At 37.4% G+C, this 20,409-nt stretch overlaps 1 protein-coding gene across 3 annotated transcripts in view; it reads right to left on the reverse strand.

Annotated features, from left to right (window-relative positions):
- The window catches only part of bcas3 (BCAS3 microtubule associated cell migration factor), a 296,779-nt gene extending 278,034 nt beyond the window's left edge, over positions 1–18,745 (reverse strand). For all 3 annotated transcript variants that reach the window (XM_036562324.1, XM_036562319.1, XM_036562331.1), the window contains exons 1-6: positions 18,650–18,745; positions 17,608–17,696; positions 16,000–16,054; positions 15,168–15,243; positions 8,855–8,961; positions 2,324–2,405 (exon numbers count right to left, since the gene is read on the reverse strand). In XM_036562324.1, the coding sequence (XP_036418217.1) occupies positions 2,324–2,405; positions 8,855–8,961; positions 15,168–15,243; positions 16,000–16,054; positions 17,608–17,678 (391 nt within the window). In that variant the 5' untranslated portion in view covers positions 17,679–17,696; positions 18,650–18,745. The remainder of the gene's footprint in view (positions 1–2,323; positions 2,406–8,854; positions 8,962–15,167; positions 15,244–15,999; positions 16,055–17,607; positions 17,697–18,649) is intronic.
- Between the last annotated feature and the right edge of the window lie 1,664 nt (positions 18,746–20,409).

Genomic DNA, 20,409 nt, shown 5'->3' on the forward strand with positions numbered 1-20,409 from the left:
AACTTTTACCTGCAGTCTGAATGTAGCCTCTATAGTCTGTGCACTTGTCTGGTCTGTTTAGTGTGTTGCATTATAGATGCCCACTCATTAAGACAAATTCTTTGTACTTGGCAAAATAATGTGATTCTGATTCTGATAAAGATCATTTACAGCATGTGAAGCATGTAATCCGCTATTAACAGGATGATAATTAAAACGGAAATAATTTGTAGAGAGGACTTCAGTTCACAGTCAGTGCCTGTTTACAGTCGCTGTAGTTAAACAGCATCCAAAACACAGTAGACTTTAGAAACACTGTAGACAAAAAAGTAAAGAATTGTGGCTTATTCCCTTTGAGAAAGCGGAACTTCCTCCTTTATTCTGGGAAAGACCTTGCCTTATTAAAATTGACACCTATTTTCAGGACTTTCCAAATCCGCCCACCCAGACTGCCAGTTGAAACAATTACTCTTTTTAAAGCTCACTACAGTACAACACTGTTTGCACCATACAGATTGCAATCAGTTTCCCCACTAGAACAATTCGTTTTATTTTGCAGAGAATCATTCTACTCATGTGTTGGCTATCTGCTGCTTCTTATTACTGCAGCTAGCTTTTATCCACTTCCAGCTTGTATTGAAAGCCATCATTGTGCATTGTTGGAATATGCCAAAAGACCGGAATGCAAATCTAGACACAAATGTCACACTAAAACGTCATTCAGTGGATTTCTCATAGCTGAATTATACCTTGCTATTTGCAAATAACAGCAAGTATCTGCGTACTAAACTGACTAATTACATTTGAATTAAGAGTCAGCTGCAAGTGAATCTAAATACTGTAAGAAATGCATAGGATGTGACAGTGATAATTTCCTACAAAACTGCATTATTACAGCAGATGCTCACATGCTGGAATTCAACAAGACATGGAGCGTGCTCCTTTGTCAGGCAGTTCCTTTTCCTTCCTTTAACAAATACACTGACCACAGGCATGTACGGGCCAACAAGGGGGTAGTGATGAAAGAGGAGGAGAAGTCTCTGAAGTCTGCAGCTCTGTCAGAATGCTGGTAAAACCCTAGCCAGCCAGCTGACAGCAGGACAACACTAATCTTAAAGGACTGATTTTAATATTAGGATGGGAAACAGCAGGGGACTGGCAAGGTCCCTGCACTATTAACGAAAAGAAGGTAGTCTTTAATTTCACCAGGACATTCACAAGAACAAAATAAAACTTCATAAATCGTGTCAAACTCAAATCAAAGGAAACTTAACTGCTTAAACAATGTTTCTCTCTCCAAATCATTTGTGAAACAAATTGATACTTGTACCTTATATAATGTGTACTATATTACAGTAGGTCATATTGGCATGTCACACAAAATAAATCATGGATTACGATAACTGAGGTGCATTTCCCTCCATCAGAATACATTTGAAAAATTTTTGCTGAGTTAAAAACACTTCCCCTGGAGATCCTGCAGATCTATGTTTCTTCACAAAGTTTAACTGACATGATTAATTTAGAAAATATAGACATAACACTGTGCCACATGTATAACACTAACTTGTGGCACAAGGTATTATTTGAAGATTTGATAATAAACTGATACTATAGAAGAACAAAGGCACAGGCAGTCAGAGGTGTCAAACTCAATTCAAGGTGGTCCACAGCTCTGCAGAGATTAGCATTTTACCTTTTCTAACATTCAGAGTTCAACTTGTAATGGTCTTGTTAAAGTTGTGGGGATTTGGAGACACCTCTGGTGGAAATGTGTAATTGCACAGATGTGGAAGAACATTTTATAAAGATGGTTGTGTTTTGCACTCTCCCAGAGTTGATGAATCTGATGACTGCGAGTGTGCTGAAAGAGTATTCAAAGAGAATTCAGTCAAGGACGTTCCTTTTGAGGATGTAAGTGAAGTATCCACTATTTGTCATCATATCTTCATCAGTATAATGTTGATTTTGCATTCAAGACCTAAACATTGAGCTAGACATTCTTTTTGAGCCTGTGTGTGTGACTTTAATGCGTAGACATGCTATGACCTGACAATGGTGACTTTTAAATTATTATCTCAGGCTTTACATGTTGATGTGCAGCAGCACACAGACACTATTTTACCACATGTTTTTTGTTTTCGTAAGGCTAGTTCTTTCAACTTTAACAAAAAATAGAGCAGCTTTACTTAGCTGATGAGATGAATCAGGTGAGTTCAATCAGATGCAATGTTGTGCAGCGCTGTAGCACACGAGGACTGAAGTCTGACACGTCATGGGTGCTCCTGAGTTGCAAGAGAAGTCTCTCTGAGCTGCACAGCAATTATAAATGTGAAATACTCACTGATATGAGGTGCTGGGAGGATCCGAGCAGTTCGCACAGGACCATGCCTCACTGAGAACAGCTCCTGGGCTTCCCCGCTCAGCTGCAGAGAAAACACAACATGCATACTTAATATAACACACAATACAGCAAGTTCTATTTTGTTGCTACTGACTAACAGAATTAGTGTGAAGCACAGGGAATGCTCCTCGCTCACCAGTGCACAGCTCAGAATCTAATAACGTGTGACACGGACAGTAATACAAATACCCAGTTCACACAGAAGACATACTTTTTCCTCGTTCCTCACAGCAACACACAGTGATTACCTGAATTGCTTTCACATAGCCCAGAGGCACTGTCTGAGCTTCAGGAGCCTACCCTGTTCTCTACAGGCTGCCGAAGCAGCAACTACTCAGGCTCCTACCTCTCACTGCCCAGACTGGCACCCTATCAGGAGATGCCCTCTAGCACCAACTGAACCCACTGAGATATACTACCACTGACCTTATCTGAGCATTAAAAGAAATGGTTTGTATTAAGCGACTACTGGACACCAAGACATTACCACACTGACCTACATCTCAGATCACTACACTAAGGACCCTGTAGCAGCTGCTAGATCGACTAGTCTTGCTCAGTAGAGGCGCAGTAAGTCTTCTTTTATTAGCTACTTCTCAGCCCAAGCAGCAGCTACAAAAGTAAATTAGCAGCACTACAATTAGTCTCTTAGGTCACAGCAATTGTGCCTGACAAGCTTTATTCCTCGGTAGATTATGTGAGGCTGGTCTTGACCAACTTGCACATGGACTATAATGTTGACATACTACAGCAGAGGCTGCTGTCAGACCTTGTGCCTAGATCAGCAAAATGCTTCTGCCTCTACAAGAAAGAGTTTTTTAAATGTGGACCTTAAATCCAGTTTACAGTCCTGGCAGGTACAACACCAGATGGCCACTCAGTTATGTCAACAGTTCAGTTAACAACAGATGATTACAAAATCCAGGACCAGAAACTGGATTCAAGGTCCTATTTTCAAGATCTTTGTTCTAGAGGCAGGAGCACCTTGTTGATCTAGGAATAAGTTCTGCTACCATTCAAGAAATTATGTAGCTACATTTCATGATTACATTTTCAACAGCGTCTATGTCATAGCCAATTCTTAGTGCAGCCATCACTGCAGCAGAACGCTTTAAGAACATGCTTTGGTTGTGTGCTCCACACCTTCTCCATAACATAAGAGATGTGAGTTGCCTCATAAAACATCTAACACTGTCTGGTGGAGCTACTGCAGGTTTTCCACAGGAGCTTCCCTACCTTAAAACAGAAGCTACCTGAGAGTCAGCTACCAGAGAACTCTAATCCCTTCACACACTGGGATAGACTTTCCAAGATTGTGGAAAGTATTTGTCTCCCTTGGCTTATGGCACTCGCCAAGTATCAAAGTTGGCCTACTGCTGGCCTCAAGGCTTATGCACCAGGTGTGTGCAGACTACACTGTGCCCACTGAGGGCAAGAGCATGATCATACTCCTCTATCTACATTTTTATTTAAAGATACACGTGTTAAATGTTATATTTCTCTGTAATGCGAATCCAACTAGATTTATTCCCAAATTCCACATTTTATAAATGTTTATGTATCAGCATCACCAGCTTTGTACATCAAAAATATTGGATATCAGCATCAGTGCAGAATTTCTGCATCACTGCAATGCAATCAACACAACAAGCATTTTGCAGAATAAAGTAAAAGCCTATGCACTGCTGCACTGGTATAATATACAAGCGATGAGAACGTTTGACACTTAAATTTGGGCAAAAATTGGTTACAGAAACTATTCCCACAAACAGTGACATCAGAGCAGTCTTTCTGGGACAGCAACTAAGGACTATCCCTTCTTGAGCAACAACTACTGGTGCAGAGACACAGATTTCTAGTAACCCAACCCTACTTCCCACTGAGACATTAACAGACATAAAAGTGCTTGTATTGGAATCAAAAGATACATTGTTTGGTCTGTAGTGGTTGTGAAGTGGTTTGTTAATGAGTCGCTCTACAATCAGAATCCAAACATTGGCCATCTGTTGACTAACCAAAACAAGGCATAAAAAAGCATGGTATATAATGGTTATCTGGGAATCAGAGCTGGAGAGAAACCAGCTACACAAACCATTCAACTTCAGAAAATATTTCACCTACCGCTATTCTTACAATATTTATGCTATCATAACTGGCATGAAGCCCAAAAGGCTGCAGTACTGAACCCACATAGCATGATATTCATTTGAAGAGATCTACAGAGGATATAGAATAAATGGCATCAAATACACAAGCTGTTCAGCAAAGCATGTGAGAGCTCACAGGGTCATCAGTTTTAGAAGCTCCTCAAAGAGCCAGCTTAATGCAATGATACAGCCTTATCAACCACTCAGTGTTTCCCACTCACAGAATACACTTGGGCATGGGGTTGGGCAATATGGAAATATTTACTGTTATTGTGGTAAATTACATCATAACATCACAATATGTTTTTTTAATGTTGCCCTACTTTGCTCCTATCTATCGAATGATGAGTCGTCAAAACATGAAGTATCATCACATTACATTGTTGCCTTAGCACCCAGCTTTACTGGGGTGACCCCCTAAAAGTAAATTTCTATTTTGTCTAGAGCAGAACGACTTGGGGAAAAAATCTAGAGATACTGATTTAAATTGCAATTATTTTCTATAAAGCCAGCACATCCACTTTTTCTGGCTTGAGGCTTGAATGCTGCGAGTGCACCAGACTGCCAGTTGGTTGTGGTTGTGTTGTCATGTACAGAGCACATGGGTGTTTGGTTTCATCTTATTTGTGTAACCTATTTACAGAAGGTTTACAAGCTCCAAGTCATTAAGGTTAAATTTTATCCAAAACTTCTTAAGACAACTGCTGATCATGTAGCCTATAATTAAAATTGAAACTCTTGCAATCCCAAAACAACATTCTCTTAAACTGTGATTTCCATATAAAAATGATAAATCTTTCAAGCCTTTGTTTCTTCCCATTTTAACAAATTTAACAAAGAGAAAATATTTTATAGTTTTGTGAACAAACAGCGGCACACAGTGTCAGTGTCAACGAACAAAAGCACTTCATTGACACTGACACGTACTCTTTTTCCCCCATGTAGTCCCTTCCATGACATTAACTTTGACTTTAGCAAAGTCCATGAGGTGCTTCAGATTTAAAACCAAAAAACAAGTGAATTTAACATTCACGTCTTTGATGCTTTCTTTGAACACTGCCAGAAGCAAAAGAAGCAAAAATACGAGTGTGACAAGTTACAGAACAATAGTTGGGCAAATAAAGCAAGATTTGTTCACACTATAAAAAGAAACAAGCAGTCATAAAGAATGGAAAGTCGAAAGAAGCTGGTTGAGCCTGCAGCCAAGCCACAGAACTAAAGTTACAGTGTAAGTAAATACTCTACATGCTACAATGCATATCATCTGTATGACTAACAATATGTATATGGACAGATGAACAAAAAACATTTTTTCTCCTTTACATTTTTAATTGACGTTCCAGTTTGCTCAGTAGCTTAAAGGGGAAAAAAAGAGAACTGACGCCTCAGGTCTAATGGCCTGGGATTCTGCCTTTGTTTTAAGTACTAAACCCTTTGTAATGTTTGTTCAAGCATGTATATATGTATGTGTATGCGTGTTAAATTACAAAGAATGTGCATTATCACATTACTGGGCATAATCCATGTGTCTAAAGGAGATAATCCCACCAGAGGATGATCGCTCTTTTGCACAATTAGTAGCTTTTGCAGAGAGAAGGATCAGTCATGTTTTTATTAAAAGTGGCCGTGAGGCCGCCAAGCAGGGAGATTAACATGTCATCTAAAATACAGCAGGTCGACAGAGAGAGAGAGAGAGAGAGAGAGAGAGAGAGAGAGAAGAAAGAAAGAAAGAAAGAAATACAAATATGTAGGATATCAGGGAGAAAGTACACACACAACAAAATCCTTCAATAGCAAATAGGCCAGAAGAATAATGGAATTTACCAGATTGCGAGGTTTACATTAATGCAACTGTCATTTTTGCATTAGTGTTCATGTTCAAAAGCTTTTGTGTGTCATCTTCTAAATCTGTTCTGTTATTAAATTACTATTTTTTATGACAGCAATATGCAAAATTACTTCTGTATACTTCACCAAATTCATTCAAATGAACACAGACTGATGGAATTCAAAAATCACAAAGCTATACATCTGGAATTTGGCTGCACAAGATCAGATTCACAGAAAGGAGAGATCATTCCAAGAACAACTGGGAAAGCAGACAAAGTGCAGAGCGGTATCAGTATCAAGCTGGAGAGGACGGGTGATAGCGATAAGCCTGTCTCCTGGGCTGAGGTCTGTCAAAGAGATTAACCTGATCAAGAAGAAACTGCATCACAATATTAATTTGTTCATATTTGTTTTACAGTTGTCGAACTGACTCTATAAACACAATCAAGATTAATTGCAAATATTTAAACTACAGTTAAAATGTTTGGAAGCACTTGTCATATTAACAGTTGTTATTCAATTATAACTTATACAGTGCAAAACTGAAAATGTTTTAAAATACCGAATTGGAACAGTTTATCCACAAGTTAAAAGTATTTGGGAAACAACGATTGGGAGTTTTAACATGGTAAAAATATAGTGAAGATTTTTAAATAATTAAAAAAATTTATAATATTTAATAAACTTGACATTATTTATGGTAACATCTTGTAACAAAATAATTATGAATAGCTACGTGATCATCTGGTCACATCTGGATTTGGTCATAGTTTTTTATTTTTTAAATATAAGGCATTCTGGATAACAATTTCATTGTTAATTCTCAGTTGTCTCAGTTATTATGGAATCTATAGCTCCATTCATCATTGCAAATAGTTCATTATCAAAACAAATGTATCTGCAACAAAACTGGGTTTGTATTATTAACAACGGCTATTTCAAACTTTTTTCAACTGTGATTTCAAGCTGTTGAACGCTAGTGTGTGCATTAGTATTAGCTGCAAACCTCATTTCAAGAACAGATCTTCCACTACCCAACGCATGGAGGCTGCAAGCTAAGCACAGAAAAACAGCAGCTCCACCACCTCTTTGCAGAGCATGTCATTCCACCACACACCTCTCCTTTCCAACACCCATTCAATTTACCCTCTACAGTCTGCCTGTTATCTTCCACCGACGAACAACACCTCTCTAGCCAAAGATCTCTCTCTGAGGAGATGTTAATGCACACACTCAGCGCAGATGCAAGCACACACTCCAGCAGAGCCTGCTAGGCCCAGTCCTCCTCCTCCATTCATTGCCATTATGGAGGGTGTCAGCTTAGCAACTGTCACAAACACTTCACAATCACTCATGACCAGAAACGGTACAGCTTTCAACACTTGCTCCGAACCAGGAAAAACAGACTACTATGATACAAGAATGACCGTTTGGCAGAAAGAAACAGGAGATAGGAGAACCAAGAGCCTGGAGAGAAAGAGAAGACAACAAAACAGAAGAATGACAAATGCGTAGAAGATGCTGCTCTAGTTAGGAGATAAAATGTATATGGTGATAATAGCAGGGTCAGTTTAATCACAATTAAATCCTTAATAAAAATAAAACTGAACAATTTAACAAGAGATCTCACACTTATTCTATGTTCTTTTTAAATGAAACTGTGCTTTTAGTTTACATTAACAGTTAGTAACAATAATTGGCTCACAGATGAGCTTTGTATACTGTAATTCAACTAAAAGCAGATCTCTATACTAAGGATTTTTCTATGTCGGTGCTGACATCAAGTGGCTAAAACGTGTAACTGCACATGTACAAACTCCTATAAAAGTCCTATAATGGAATGGATGGATGTAGAGGGGAAAACCATCAAGATCACATAAACACGACATAATTAAGAATACTTTGATATGCACACAGGCAGATATACAAAAGAAAAACAAGGAAAGTGGGAAAAAAATGAAGAAGGATTTAAATAAGCAGGCAAGATGGCAAGTTTTTAAGGGTCTTTTTTACCAGACACAAATTACGCTTACTCTTTGACTTCATTTTGAATGAAGATTTTCCAGTGAAAGGAAATTATACTCCGGCTTAATCCCTGTCCAGAAAACCAATTTCCAGAAATAGGAACAGACATTTTCCTAGTCTGCCACTGTTTGTGAAAACCAAACATTTTCTACCCTAAGTTACATCACTGGCTGCGAGATTCTAAACCAGTCCTGGTCATGGAGATCTATCCCCCTTGCAGAGTTCAGCTCCAAACCTAATCTAACACACTTGACCCACCCGACTTGGCCTTCAGTGGCATCTGAATATTAGAGTCAGGTTGCTTTGGATCTGAACTCTCCAAAGTGTTAGATCTCCAGGACCAGGATTGGGCACCTCTGTTCTAATCCATCAGAAGCCAAGATCTGCATGCTTGAGCACAAAAGCAGCCAGGAAATGTGGCTCAGTGACCCTTGTTTAATAATAGAAGACAAGTTATCAAAGTACTCACTGATATGCTCCAAATCTGCATTCCATCTGCGTAGCCAATCATCAGACACAGAGGCGGGTCAGCACCACTGCCATGCATCTCCAGGAACTCTGGTGAGTGGGCCACATCTGGACACATGCGTAGTAACAACTTTTCAGTTGCTGTCGTTGACAACTGACATACAGCAACAATGTTTTCTACAATACTAAATATGCTTCAATAAGAAAAGACTTTGTTTTTGTACACTGTCAGTTGTTATCCCACATTTATTTCCTTCAATGAAATGAAATGTCTGGCTTCTCTGCAAGTAAAAGACAACTATCCAACAGCCATGAAGTTGCAACAGATAAAACCTCTGCTTAGCAGAACAGTGGTCTGCTGTATGGAACTGATAGCATCATGCTATATATTTTTTCGTAGAAATTGCTGTGAACTTGGACCCGCTGTGCAAACTGCTAGTTAGGGTCCCAGGGAGTCTAATCAGAAATTGTAGGGCACAACTCATTTTTTGTCAAAATACCTTTATAGTACATTTTGAGTGCATTGGTTGTGGCAAATTTGTCAGTCGTTTTCAACCTGCCCAGTTTCAATCAGCTACAGCAACAGCAGCTCAGCAGAGCAGCATTTTAAACGGGAATCTCAAAGTTATACGGCCTCATTCCGTACTGCTTGTAAATTGAGGTTTAAAACTCAAATAGGCAAGATACAAAGCAATGTTAAATTGTATTATAAATGCTATATTTTCATGCCTTTTGTGCTTTTTGATTTGACACAAGCCTCCTATATGTAAACGGGTTAAAAGTTTTGAGAACATAGAGTAGGATGGTTTGTGTACAAATGTGGGACAGTGATTTAAAACTTATTTAAAAAAAACAAAACACTTAACTTTCTATGCCTTATCTGTGCAGTATATAATTGGAGCTCTGTAGATTCGATCAAAAATCTAATCTGATCCTTGCCTCAGAATCAAAAATCATACCAACCCTGAAAATACATGCATCATTACATCAGCATCTTCTTGCATGAAGCCACATCGGCATGATCTCACAAATGCATGTGTTTGCAGTTACAAGTTGCCTATATATATATATATATATATATTATATTATTATAATATATATTATTATAATAACTAGGCTAATGTAATATTAATATTATATAAGTAAGCTTATAAAACTGCTTCAAATGTCTGTGTATCACATCAATAACACTAAGATGCAATCAGGCATGACTAACTTATGGCAACTTCTGCTATGGCTAATTGTTAGAAAGAGAAATGAGAATTCGTGCAGCCTTGTGCGAGTCTATCATTTTTAATAATGAAGTAAAGATCATTGTTAACACAATAACACGACAACCATCCACATGGCAGCATAATGACCTACTGTACACTAGGCTGGTTTATTTGTCTTTTTGTATATAAGTTGTCCAATGTGTACTGAAAGCATGCATGAAGACAAATGAGCCATTTGCCCAACAAGAATAACTTTCTGGAGAGCCTACTATACATTTAAAACTGTAACAGAAGCAGACAGTTTATAAACAAACAGTTTGCAAGTCTGCTGTCAAACTCCAGTATTTCCATAGCTGGCACAGTTACATAAATGTCACTGAGAAAACGTAGCGCTGTCACTCATCTCCTTATTGAGAAATGAACCATCAAAAGGCTCACAGCTTGGTCCTTGCCAAACAAGCCTGTCTAGACTGAACACTGTAACAGTGCATCATACTGCAAACAACAGACTGAATCTGTGTCAATATGTTATCAGTGTTTATTTTGCACATTCTACCTAATGTGTACCTAATGCCTAATTAGTTACTTTGCAAGTTTTTTACATTTTTTTCAATCAGATTAATCAGTTAAATACTCCCCCATCCGTTTTGGAGGGTGACGGCTAATGTGTGGTTCCTCATCCAATGTATATCAAGTCACCACATTTTTAGAGTTGCTTCTGCCATGTTATAGCACAGTTCAACATGTTTATTGCTCATTCCTGGGCATGTGACCTAACATATACCACCATTTGGTCAGTATTACTCTAATTCATCAGGAAGAAAAGATCCATTAGTGAAAAGAGCAGAACTAGGTTTGTGGACTACCCCCTCCCTCAAGTTTTTAATAGGTTTTAGGTCAGAGATGGCCATAGCTCAAACTGTTGGAGTACTAATGAATAATTAACTCCATTGTGCAGCCTAACCTGGTTTCCTAATAAACTAAAGCCCAGAGTGCACTGACCCAACATTCCCAAACAAACTCAAACTTCAAGTTGGTGTGCCATACCTGTGTGTGGTTGATGAGGGTCTCTAGAACTGAAGTGATAAATTTCCCGTCCTGGAATTTTTATTATTCTTGCTAATCTTAGAACAGGATTTCTCAACTCAGCTTGATAATTAACTGGTCAGTTGGACAACAATTCAACAACTATTTAATAACCAGTAACCACAAAATCCAGGACAAGAAACTGGATGTTAGGTCCAGACTTATCCCTGCTCTAGAATGTTCTACCCTCACTCACACTGTACTAGAATGTTCTCCCATTGGTTTATTCCGTTGAAGAATGTTCTCCCTCCACTTCACACTGGTTCATTTCTTATTCTTACAAAACCAACTGCCAGCATTACAGTGTTGGTGTCTGCCGGGGAATGTTGGGTCAACAGTACACAGCTCTGGGCTTAACAGTACACAGCAGCATACTTCAGAGTGGGAATTTTTTCTTCATTCTACATGAGTATTCCTGTTTTTGTGCCAAACCAATCATTTGCATTTGTTTTGTTTTGAAATCTCTGATTAATGGTTACATTATGTGTTTGGATTGAGTTTATGCCTTCAAGTATATCATAGTTATAGTTTGCCTCCAAGAGTCAATCCTTGCAATTATTGTATTTATTCCACTATTCTTCTAAACTAAACACAAAATTGTTTTTGCTTTCCTAAACTATAAACTAAATCAAGATGTTGGACTCATTTAAATATTTCATGTCAGAATGTATGAGAGTCATGTGATTTTTTTAAAGAAAAAAAATACATTTCTCAATTCTTCTTGTCAGTTTTACCCAAATGGAGGTTACATCTTCATATTTTTCCTGGAAAATTAATTCAGATTTTAAGGCTAAACATCAACGAATACGTAATAACAAATAACTAAATAAGTGAAAAGATTCAGAAGGTTCTTTTACTGATGAAATACAACCATAGCTAGAGACCAATACATCGAAAAACTAGTGATTCCATGAAATTGGATCACTGACACATGTGTAACGTGTGGAAGAGAAAATCAAGTAATGTGCAAGTAGTTCTATCTGTCAATGGAGTTGACCAGTCAGAGTGTATCAAATGTTTGATTTTTTTTTTTTTGTGTAACACCTTAAATGACCAGAGCCCGCTGGCAGGCCAAAAGTTTTATTACAAACTTCTTTAACCTAAAAATAGTTCAACCAGTTTGCACTGAAGTCCCTGTATTTACTGAACAATAAGCTTAAGTATGTAATAAGCCTGGGATTTTAAGGAGTTAACCCAAGCCTAGATATAAACTAGTAGTACGTACTGGTCAACAGCATAATCTGAGTGGATTTCCCCAACAGTCAATGAAAACTGCAAGCAAAAAAAGGCTAAATACAGCACGTATTTGCATGCTTTCTTATTACTGGGAGAGTGTAGTGCAAGTTCAGCAAGTTTGATTCAGTTCAGAAACAACTTTTAAATTGTATAATGTGTCAGGTAGTGTGTGATCCTCAATATTTCAGTCACCCAAAAAACGAGCTGGAAAGTGAGAGATCTTTTAATAATCTGTTAAGTCTTTCAAAGTCACATAGGTTACCCAAGCACAGGGCTGAAAATAACACCAGCCAACACACAACTTTCCCAAACATCTTCATACGTGTATAATGTTATAAATAGCGCATGATTAAATCAATTGGCCCAAAAACAGAAGTCATACAAGTACGTACGATAGAAGGAATAAGAGCAAAAGAACTGATGTTTGCAAAAATTGAAGAATACAGTATTATAGACAAACACAGAATATCAGTACCTATAACTGAAGTAATAAGCATTTTCTCCATGTAATGGCTGTTTCATGCCATCTCAATGAGATTTGAAGAGGAGGAGATTCTCCAGAGTACACAGTGACAGATAAGTATTATTCTACCACAACAGGCATCTTTCTTTAGTTCACAGGGGAAACAAAGCATGGGAACTTACAGTACTGGTAAAACCACCAGCGAGTGAAGCTGATTTTACTTGAAAGTGATGCATTTGCAGTACTATTTTATGCAGCAAGTACCTGGAATATTAGCTGCTGGCGGCTGCTTCTGAATTACACAGAAGTGAATAAGGTGAAGTGATATTTAGATGTGGTCATAGGGCCAATATCAGATATACAGAGAAACTTGAACTCAAAAATATTCTCAGATAATCACATTTCTAGATAGAAACTAACTGTGATAAAAATACACAATAACAAATGAAAGCGAGTACTAAACCATACGATATTGGCCCTGACATAGCATTACTCTGATTGCAAGTGATTGAACAACAGTTACAATTCATTATCATGCATCTTACTAGCTTTTGGGATGACTTGATTAACAAAAATGATTGTTTACATTCAGCAATGAAAAAATTATCCCATTAAACAATCAGGTATTGCTGCTAAGCAACATTATTCAAAAGAAAGACTGCCCTTCTTTGAAACTGCTACATTCATATATTTGCAAATTAATTAATCAAAAACATATACTATAATTCTCTTTTGTGAACCTACTGATAAATCGGGAACATCTACTGATGGCTTTCAAATAATTTAAGGGCCAAATACTCGTGCATAAAAAACAAGTTACTCGATCATTAAAAGTGAACTGATGTGTGTGAAATCAAAACTGTGTTTTATACCCAACATTGACTTAATGACAGAAACAGAGCTGGGCTTCCTTTTTTTGCTATGTGGTAAATTAGGTCTTAGTTTAGTAAGCTCAGGGAAGCCCAGGCACGGTCTTGGAAAAACTACTATCCTGATGAGTTCAGATCCAACACAGCTGGCTCTAATATTCAAATGCTTCTTAGCAAATTGCAAGAACTAATTGTGGTATAATTAAATATCACCAGTAGCCATCAAAAGCTGTCAAAGGGCTAGACAGATACATTTATTAGCACATTTCTGTTACTGATATTGTCAAAAGTATTTTAATCAAAAATAAATTTAAGTTAATGTGGATGATGTCTAATGGGTTACAGTCTCTCATTCTACTGTCATAGGTTCCAAAATCTGTGGCACGGTAGATGAAGTAGCGTAGGTACCCCTGTTATCGGCCACCTCAAAATAAAACATTGGGAATCTAAGCTAACTGTAAGTAAATGAAAGCACTTTACTCAACCAAATCAATGTTTTTCGGGAGAGATACGTGTGTAGATTAATGTCCAAGAGTCATCTGACATAATGAGAAAACAGTTTTGTCAATAATAACGTTTTTGTTTACTTTGACGCTAGTATTGCTAGAATGATGGGGGTCCCCCAATATCGGCCACCTCACTTCCGGTTTTCCGTAACTCATCTTTTAGCCTAAAATTCAGCGTATAAAATTGTAAAAAACATAAAATATATGTATATATTCGTTAGTAAAATGTGACGTTATTGTATTGTTTCATTATTCAACTTGATTTGCTTGTTTAACTAAGTATAGAGCACAGCTCTTTGCTGCGTGTCTGATTGTGCCAGTCAAATGAGAAATCCCGTTTACGCATCATTCCTACCAGACTCAATGCTTTACAATGCTTCACAATGAGGTTAAGTTTGTCCTCTGTGGGCACCCTTACGCCATATACGTAACACCACCATGGCGGCAAACTTTTTTTTTACCTCAGAGAAGAGAAAGCTAACCGATAAGCTAACTTTCTACACAGACAAATATCCATCGCCGAATGAAAATGAGCTGTGTTCATGCAGTTTTGTACATGCAGAATTACAACGTTATTAGTGATACTTAAATATTGTTTTCAGATATGATTTTTTGCTAGAATAAAGTTTAGATGCCCTTGTAAGGCGCAAGCTTATGTGTTTTGAATTTCGCCTGAGCAATTGGCGGAGAGAGAGAGAGGAATTGCGCAATACGTGCAAGTGGCCGATATTGGGGGACAGCCGATGTTAGAGGTAGCTACGTTACTGTACTATAAATGTTCCAGTGACTGCTACTTTAAGTATGACATTATAAGCCAATTACTACCCAACAAAATGTTAAGAGACTAGCTATTAACCAGTTTTTGGTGCACTGGAGGTAGACAATGTGTATGGAAAAATCCAAGAGAAGGTACAGAACATTCTTCAAACCAGGAACGTACCATTGATGTCTGCTTTTTCAAACCGAACCCAAATGATCTTTTCTTTTTCATCCGTTGGAGGAGCCCCAGTGTACGCCTTCAAAACAAACAGGTATTAGAAATTAATGTTGTCAGCTGTTTTGATTTAGAAGTACAGAGTATGAGTTACAAAGTATAATAAATGTTTTCAATCTGAAGGGGGTCAAAGTAGTCACAGTTTTTCAATACAAATGCACAATTCCATGTGACACAATCAAATGATAAGTAACAATACTGGCAGTTGAAAAGGGCTTACAAGATAACCTAAAGATGTTCTTATTTCAGGCAACAGTTTTCAAAAATTCAAATGAAGATGCTCAATAAGCACAATTAACAAAAATACAATGTAGTAGTTTGTTCCAATAACGTAAAGACTCACACACTGCCTATAAAACTGTAATTTAGATCATAACATTATTCTAAAAATCTGGTGAGATCCCACTTCTCTTTTTTGTAATTTGCTTAATATTTATTGATCAATGTAAATGAATAGCAGTTTCTCATGACATTAATAACATAATATACTTTTTGATGTTAAAATGGGCCCTGTGGAGCATTTTACATCAAAAGAAGGAATTTTTGGAATCTTGGAGTTCAGGCAGATATAACAGTGCATATACATTGGCATTTGAGTAAAGACCAGGCAGTTAACCAAATAAAAAGTTGACAATTGTTAATAGTCAAGAGAAATAAGAAAACGGTCATTTATATGATTGTTACATATATGCATTAAAATAAATGCCATTCACATCAAGTTCACATAATACACCTATCAACCAAAAAAAGGAGAAAATAACCCGGGAAAAGCACCAACCTGAGGAACCACATCTTGCAAAAAAGTCACAACACTTTCCATGTAAGACTGCTCCCTATAAAAATAAAAAAATTTAAAAAAAGTTAAGTGACATTATGAAAAATCCCTTTTATAGACAGCTAAATCACATTACAAAACGTTCTTGTAGAATTTTGAACCAACCTCCTAAAATGGATTAAATTTTAAATTATTCCATATGCACAGTGAAAAGAATTTATTTAACGAGTGATTTCACTGTGTGTTCTGTGCATACAGTGCTCCTTAAAAGTCTGTGAAAACTTAGCGTTATCTGGATTTCTATATTAAGTCATAACACTAGAAAAAGAGAACCTATGAAAAAAAAATAACACACATTATATAGTTTTTCATTCATTTATTGAACAAAGTTATCCAACACTAAATATTTTGGTTGGCAACAGTATGTGATTCTCTGGAGTGATCAGTTGAGTATAGGTAATAAGGTGAGGAGGTTTAATCAACTGGATTAAAATCAGGCAGGAGTGTGGCTGACCCTTTCCTCTTTAAAAAATATTAACCTTCACCATCAAATTCCGGCCTTTGCCACATACATGTTAGTGCATGCCATGACTCAGTTAAATGAGAATTCTAAGGACCTCAGAACATTTGCCAATGCTCAGTCCCAAAACAATTTCAGATAAGTTTGGACTTTGCAGGCAGTCAAGCAGACAGTGTACAAATAGAGGAAATTCAACATTGTCACCCTTACTTGGGAACAACTAACCTGAACTCTAGCTAACAATTAATAAATAATATAATATGTTATCTTGCAAGTCTACAATAACAGAACACTCTTACAATGCAAAGCTAACATGTTTTCAGTCTGCTTCACTAGTTAGCAGAAAAAGATCGTCCTTGTTCAGAAGTATTTTGATCCCCATAGCACAACTTAGTACAACTAAAATTTGTTATAAAAAGATTAGCAGTGGTTGTTCACCATTTGCATAGCAGCTGAAGCTAGCAATATGTAAAGTGGGTGAGGGTTGCTGCACCATGTCGCATCCACAAGCTCCAACAACCCCTGAACCCCTGAGCCACTCAACCTACATGTATATGTGCATAAATGTGTACCTCAGATATTGACCTTTCGACAGGTGCAGCAGTACCTGCTCTGTCTTTATCCTCAGTAACTAGTTTACTGTGATGCACTAAATAATATTTATGTACTTGTCACAGCTTGTCACCACACTATGGTATGAAAATATGAATATATGAAATTACAGTTGTAATATGTTTTACTGTTCCCTTGCTCAGCTAAGATTTGAGAGAATAGTGATTCGAAGTATCTATGCGTGGGGTCCAGTGATTCCTAAAACACTGACACTTTGAAAAGGTTTGTTAAGACATGTCATTGTACAAAGACTTTCTACAGGTGCAGCAGGAACTGCTCTGTCTTTACATAAATGCTCCCAGTAATGTGTATTGACTTTAAGATTACACATACTGATTCCTACTAAACTAAAGCAAAAAGTGCAGAGCTGATAAACCCCAACATTGTGATGGAGGTGAACTCTGTAGATGAGTTCCTACTGAGTCCAAAGAGATATGACCAGAAAGCAAACTACTAGAGATGAAGAGATTTGGTCTTACGTAGCAGCCTGTGCTCGAACTACAACCCCTCCAGCACAGCGACTTGGTCTGCGCGGGGAGTCGGATGCCATGGTGAACCAGTCTGTATCCTGAGGGAAGAGAGAATCAGTTGAGACTGGGCAATGCTGATTCATCCTCTCTACACAACCAGTCTGGGAAAAAAAAAAGCTTAGTATAGTTTGGGCATGAAGTTGGGTCCCATTTTGAGTAGAACTCTATAATAAAAACAACTGGCAGGGACAGCTGATGTAAAACGAAGTACAAATCAATTATGTAACTGTGTTGGACTCAATTATTATAACTCTTGAAATGCACACTTTTATTTATCAACCTGCATTGGCTAGGAGGTGGTTATAGATCAGAGATGAGCTTCTCCAAAAGCTGTACCAAACACACTTCATCTAGCGTAAAACTGTAGAACGAGTGGCCTTATATTTTTAGTCCCAACACTGCGATTATTGTTGAAAAGTGGGCCCATCGACTTTAATACCTGTTATAGTCTGAGTTCTGACTTTCTCAACAACCTACCGAGCTGCAGCACGAATGACTTTAGCTACAACGAGGAAAACATAAAATCTAAACCTTCAAAACAACTCGGCCTACATTTAAAGAAACCGCTCACTGAACATTTAAAGTTAACTTACCACTCTCGTGCAAGGCAAACAAACTAAGCTTATATTAGCGTAAAATGTTAAATGACTAACTTAGGCTAGTCCGCTGCACTTGCAAAACACTATAAAGCTACTATTTCACAGCCAAGACATTCACTGACAAACATTCTCGAAAACAACATTAAAGTATGCCCAAAAGCAGATGTGAATATTGTCCAGCTGGCTTGCCTCACTCACAGACATTTCAACATAGCTTAGCTAGCCAGTTAGCTGGCTAACTGGCCACTCTGTCAGCCAGACACATCACTTCTAGCGGGAAAGACATTTGTTGAACAATGACAGCAATGTATACGCCGTTCATACTCCGTTCTAAACCCAGCACAGTACGAGGAGGAGACATAAACATTAATGCCAGTGACAGTTATACAAACCCGGGACGCTGGGCTTGAATTCAGCTAACTAAACGGAGATCTTCCCAAAACGCGACAACAACACCGCGTAATCTACGTACAGCGGAAACAACAAACGTGGCAACCAATCACAGCATCTTACTGCGGGCGATGATCCAATCAAATCGTGGTAGAGGCGGTCCGTTTGAGGCTTTCGAGCCAATGAGGGTGGAGAGAGATGCATCGTTTCATTGGTCACTTCAGAAAATTGAGTTTGATAAAAATAAATTCCATGTCACGCCGCACTTTCGAACTGTAAGAGGATTTAACGCTGGACTGGAGCCACTTTTTATTTTGCGGGATTTTTTTCTTGAAATTAACGTATATATACATATAAACATATACACAATGCATAAAAGATATACATATAACAGTGTACACACACTGGGTAGTGTTTTTGCGAGGGGGATATGCATAACTACACAGAAATATTGGAATACATACACTCTTTAACAGGACTGGATTAAATCAGAATAATGTATATATATATATATATATATATATATATATAAATGTGTGTGTGTGTGTGTATGTATGTATGTGTGTGTGTGTGTGTGTGTGTGTTTGATTTTTCAAAAGACAGAAATTTACATGTTTCCACAATAAACAATACTTTTGCTCAATATAATGAACAATAAAAGGTTTTGCCAATTTTTCCCACATATTTGCAATGCCAACATAAGTAAAAACTGGCTCTGGGTAGTTACTACAGAACAAAGCTGTGTCAATGTTATGTTTAAATTTAAAGTAAGTTTTAGGTGGGTAGATTTTATGTATAAGTATATATATGACACTTCTTTAACTTTATTAGTCATTAGGTATCAGATAGCTATTAGCCAGATCTTTGTCTTCCACTGAATGAGGAATTGTAACAGTATCATTTTGGAACAAAATTCTTATAGATCTATTATTGTTACAAAGCTAAAAAAGAAAAACACTGTTACCTATAGGAGAATCAACTGGTGTGAGGTCACTGTTGTTCACTTCACGTCAGTTGCATACTTTGGAGGAGATTGCACCAAACACCTTTTCAAATACCCTTACCTGGTGTTACAAGCAGTTTATACTCAAAATAACTTCAAACCATCAGAATTAAATAACTGATCAACTAGTGTGATATTGTTATGGGACTAGTATTCCCAAAGAGAGATTAATGCTTTAATTACTTTGTATTGTTGCACATAAAGTAACTATGTGGTGAAAAAACATGCTTGTAAGTTAAAGTCCATGCTAAGAAGGCCTTATGATGAAATGCAGACATTTTAACAGGTATTTTATCAGTGTGATGAGTGCCAATTAAGAAAAATTCCAGACCATCTAGGCTAGATAAGATAGGGAGAAGAGAGGTGTCTAATCCTGCTCATTTTAAATGTAATATTCAGTGCAGAAAAATCCATGTTTTCCTTATATCCTTTTGTAGAGCTCTGATGCAGACATCATCTTACTTGGATAACATGCCTTGAAGTACGGCTCTGGTTGTGTGACCAATTATACCACCCACATAAAAATCTTCATATGGAATCAAGAAAATCTGTAACTTAATTTAAAGTGTTAGTAGAAAACACATTAACAAGTATTTACTCAACTCAAAAAAAATATCAGATTAAATGGATTTTGCTCTATGAAACATCACATAAGGTCTACATGAGCAAGAAAAAACAACAGAATAGGTGAGGCTGTGTGGTATAACATACAACAGTACTGTGATGTTAGCTGTCATATTTTTCATGTTCTTTGGGCTT

This window comes from Colossoma macropomum, unplaced genomic scaffold, assembly GCF_904425465.1.
Source record: "Colossoma macropomum unplaced genomic scaffold, Colossoma_macropomum, whole genome shotgun sequence".
In the NCBI taxonomy this organism is placed as follows: Eukaryota; Metazoa; Chordata; class Actinopteri; order Characiformes; family Serrasalmidae; genus Colossoma; species Colossoma macropomum.